Source organism: Podarcis pityusensis, assembly GCF_964106645.2.
Source record: "Podarcis pityusensis genome assembly, chromosome: 6".
NCBI lineage: Eukaryota > Metazoa > Chordata > Lepidosauria > Squamata > Lacertidae > Podarcis > Podarcis pityusensis.
This window is the reverse complement of record NC_138030.1, coordinates 8587264-8592011: the sequence shown is the minus strand read 5'-3', so window position 1 is coordinate 8592011 and position 4748 is coordinate 8587264. Positions and strand designations below refer to the sequence as shown.

Below are 4748 nucleotides of genomic sequence, written 5' to 3'. Positions count from 1 at the left end.
CCCAAAGTCCAATCACTGTTGATTTCCAATGGACAAAGGTCACACAAATGTACTTACGTTGGATTTCTGAGGTTTGTCGGTTGTACAGCTGTGGAAGATTAAAGATCTTGAATGCAGAGAGAAACAGATTTTTTTAAAATATATATACTCAAGTGTTAAACATACTTACTTAGAAGGATGCTCCATAGATTTCAGTGCAACGTTTCTGAATAAGGGTGCAGAGCTAAGATAAGCACATTACTGTAACTAAAAACTTCAGTGGGACTTACTGCTGAGTAAGAACATAGGAAGCTGTCCATCTGGTCCAATTTTGTCTCTACACTGACTGCAAAATCTTCAGGATTTTGGGCAGAGATCTCTCCCTGACCTACCTGGTGAAGCCAGGAATTGAACCTGGGAACTTCTACATGCACAGCAGGTGTGCTGCCAGGGACCTGTGGACCCTTCCCATGCAAAGGAGCAGGGGGTTAAGAATCCTCAGTCCCATTCTACCCCCCAAATCTGTCCCACTCCAATTCAAAATATCTTTTCCTTGCAATAAAACTTCACTTAAAATCAGCAAAACTTACTACCAACTACTAGGAAAAAAATTGCTTCCTATGGGCAGAATCCAAATTTATGCAATCACACAGACAATTTTACATGACTGTTCACTCAAGAGACAGCCAGTCCTCCACAGTTCAATGGGAGTTACTTGGGTGTAAGCATGCACAGGTATAATTTTCTTCATTTTCAGTGGAAGAATCAACTCTTCATTTTAATTGTCTCCCACTGAAATCAACAAGAGGGCTTAAATCTGGCCAGGTTATGCCCTCGGTATTTAAGAAGAGGGTGCAAGATTTACTCAGTTCAGTGCCATCCATGTCTCTTTTTAGGATTGGTTTGCTTAGCAAACTGACCTTCTGAGAGATTTAGGACAGAACCCAAGTTAGCTGATGTCCTTTTTATTTATTATAAATACATATAAATAAGCTCAATGAATTTTTATTTTCCTTGTTTACCAAGATGTGTGGCCGACTTTGAAAAGTGGTCCTGCCAAAGCTCAGAGAAAAAGAGAAAATGCGAGAGAGCGAGAAAGAGAGAGCAGGCAACAGCATACAATAGAAAGACTGTAGTCAAAAGTCCAAGAATGGGTTCAATGCTTAAAAATATGTGTGTGTGTATAAATAAGTTGACCAACCCATTAAGAAGCGTTCTTGAATTTCACAAGCGGCACCCAAAATGAAAATGAAAATAAAATAAAATAGAAAGATCAGGTGTCATTTGAATGTCTGATTGTACAGATACTGCCAATTATATCTGGAGGATATTTTCCATTTTTAGTAACTTTTGCATTCTGTAAACATTGCATAGTTTGTACACAAGTCGGTTCATTCCAGAGAGACTCTCACTGCAGTTTCCTTTCCAAAACCTCCCCTTCTCTTTTACTCTAGGTATAGAGACATATTTCAAAGCCTGGCTTAAGGCAGCCTCAAAACGAGAATAATAATAATAGTAGTAGCAATAAAAAGTTATGCACAAAATTAATCCATGACAGATCTGAGAGAGGAAAGGGGGGAAAAATCTACAGAGAGTTTGGGGAAGACGGTGAAATGATTAAACCATGGTTTGCATGTGTGTATGGAAAGGTGAGGAAGGAGAATCCGGATTATTTTCACAGGGGAGACGATGGAAAGCAAAAGAAGCCGGGAAAGCAGCTGAAAGCAAAAAAATTGCAACTTAACTGATGGCAAGAAGGCGGGGCTGATGGAGTGAAAAGGGAAGTCGGGTGGGGTTTTTTTTTTGGAGTTTGTTCTAAGGTCAAACGGCTACATCAAGGTTTTTCGTTGCAGTGTTTGCAAAGGCCAGAGGTGGCCCCGGGGAAGGCAGTGCATTTCTCGGGGCAGCTGGCCAAAGCAGCGCCCGTGAAAGGGTAGACGGCGGCCGACTGTCCGAAGGGGGCCAGCGCGGCCGGGATGGGCGTGCTGAGCGTCTGGCCTTGGTTGAGGTAGGCCACGAGGCGCCGCATCTCTTCCAGGGCCTGCGCCTGCATCAGGATGTAGTTCTTGGCCAGGAGGAGCGTGGCGATTTTGGAGAGCTTGCGCACCGACGGGCTGTGCGCGTAAGGGATGACGGAGCGCAGGCCGTCCAGGGCGTCGTTCAGGTCGTGCATCCTGCGCCGCTCGCGGGCGTTGATGCTGAGGCGCAGCGAGCGCTGCTCCTTGGGCTTCTTGGTCCCCCCGAGGGCACCGGGCGCCTTCAGCTTGCCGTCGCGCTCAAACGCCGGGCTGCCCTCCTTGGCGCCGTCGAAGGCGTCCTCCTCGTCGCAGCTCTGCTCGCCGCTGCTCTCCGCCGACTTCCCCAACTGCGCGGCATGGAAGTCCAGGCCGCCGGCGCCGCCGGGGTACCCGCGCCCGGCCTCGCCGCCTCGCACGGCGCCGTAGGCGAACGCCGTCTGATTGTAGCTCTGCGCCAGAGCCAGGTACGACTCTCCGCCCAAGGACTTGAGTTCGGCCATGGCTTTCTCCGGCAGCTCCGCCGAGCCGGCGAAGAGCTGCGCGCCTGGAGCCACGCTCATCGGCGCCGCCGCCCGTCGGAGCTCTCTCCACAGCGCCGAGCCGGCCGGGGACCGGAGGGAAGCTACGTGCGCCCCTTTGCGCGAAGAAGAGCAGGAGGGTGCCCGCTTTGCTCCGCTCCGAGCCCCGCGGCCCTCTTCCGGGAACCCGGGGCGTGCGCTCTTGCGCCGGGATGGGCGAAGAAGACGTGCGCCCCCTTCGCTTTTCCGTGCCTCACCTCGGGGCAAGGAGACTCCTGCACGCCCCTTCCAGGGCTGGCTTTGTGCCCCACTCGAGGATCGTCTAGGTGCTGAGGTCTTCTCCGGGGATCGGGTGCTGACCGCCTTTGTAAGCCGTGCGCACCGCTCCTGCGCTCCGGACGCGCGCTTTCCTCTTCCTTCCTGCTGCCGTCTGGGATCCGGAGCCGGGGGCTTCGCGGCGCTCTCACTTCGCCCGATTCCCTCTTGGATCCAAACCGGAGTGTTTGGGTGGTTGCTGCGGGAGTGGGGTGTCTCTCTCCGCTTCGCCTCCCCACTTCTCTGCCTAGCTTGGGGCGGCGGCGGCGGCGGCGGCTCGTCGCGCTTTCTGCTGTCCCTCTCCTAACAGAGAAAGGCTGGTCCTGTCGCTCGTTCCGGAGCCAGCTGGCACCGCGCGGTGCCCTGACCGGGGGCGGGATATTAATCATTGCCCAAGTTGCCCATTATATGGCAGCGAGGGGCCCGCCGGGACTCAGCAGCCGTCCAATCAGAGCGATCTGCTTAATTAATGGCATTTTAAAATCATCAGGAAAAGAGAAGGCAAAAGTGTCTGGTCAAGGAGGAGTGCCATTTAGCCGCATCCCAGAAACTGAAGACTCGCCTTCCTTGCGCTAAGCAGAGACCACCCTGTCTCGGTGGAGAATTGCGACCTGCAGCCAAGAGCTTTCCTGAGCTTTTTTACTGTATTTATTTAAATACCCTACAGCTTAATTAGAATTACAAACCCAGATAGCATTTTACTGGCCTGGTCAGTGAACCCATGATCTCTTTTTAGGTAAACTAGTATAGGAATATGAATAACAGAACAGTGGAATTGGGACCCCAAGAGTCATCCAGTCCAACCCATTGCAATGCAGGAATCTCACTAAAGCATCCATGACAGATGGCCATCCAGCTTCTCTGCTTAAAAACCTCCAAGGAAGGAGAGTCCACAACCTCCTGAGGGAGATCTTTCCACTGTCCAACAGTTCTTACTGTCAGAAAGTCCTTCCTGATGTTTAGTCAGAATCTCCTTTATTGTAACTTGAAGCCATTGGTTCGAATCCTTCCCTCCAGAGCAGGAGAAAACAAACTTACTCTCTCTTCCATGTGACAGCCCTTTTGGTATTTGAAGATGGCTTTAATCTCTGTCTTCTCTTATCCAAACTAAACATAGCCAACTCTCTCAAACATTCCTCATAAGGCTTGGTTTTTCAAATTCTTAATCATTTTGGTTGCTCTCGTTTGCACACATTCCAGCTTGTCACTATTCTAACAGTAGCAGCAGCAACAACAACTCTGGGCAGCTTCCCACACACATAAAAACATAATAAAGCATCAAACATTAAAAACCTCCCAACAGAGAGCTGTCTTCAGATGTCTTCTAAAAGTTGTATAGGTATCTATACAACTTGATATCTATGGGAGGGCATTCCACAAGGTGAGTGCCACTACCGAAAAGGCCCTTAGTTCCCTGTAACTTCACTTCTCACAGCGAAGGTACCACCAGAAGACCCTCGGAGCTGGACCTCAGTGTCCGGGCTAAATGATGGGAGAGGAGACAATTCTTCAGGTAAACAGGGCCGAAGCTCTTTCGGGCTTTAAAGGTCAGCACCAACACTTTGAATTGGGCTCGGAAACATACTGGGAGCCAATGTAGGTCTTTCAGGACCAATGTTATATGGTCCCGGCGGCCACTCCCAGTCACCACTCTAGCTTCCACACCCTGGATTTGTAGTGGTTTCCTGCAGCAAAGCTACCACACTTCCTAAGCCCTTTCACTGCAGTCTAGGTGGGGACTGAGAGGGCAGGTGTTTTGTAATGACTTCCTCATCTATTGCAGTCAAAGGAAGGGGTCTTACTATGCTGGCTTCAAAACTGGTTTGGTTAAGGGTCTATTTTGTGGCTGTGTTCAGAGAACAAGGGGATAACGTTGGCGTTTGCTAAATTTCAGACGTTGACTGTCATGCAGGGTGAA

General features: G+C 50.1%; 1 protein-coding gene across 1 annotated transcript; it reads right to left on the bottom strand.

The window, feature by feature from the left end:
- Window positions 1-1069: 1069 nt before the first annotated feature.
- BHLHE23 (basic helix-loop-helix family member e23) lies at window positions 1070-3151 on the bottom strand. Its single transcript, XM_081010202.1, has one exon. It carries the CDS (start codon window positions 2555-2557, stop codon window positions 1814-1816), a length of 744 nt encoding a protein of 247 aa, XP_080866328.1. The 5' UTR covers window positions 2558-3151; the 3' UTR covers window positions 1070-1813.
- Between the last annotated feature and the right edge of the window lie 1597 nt (window positions 3152-4748).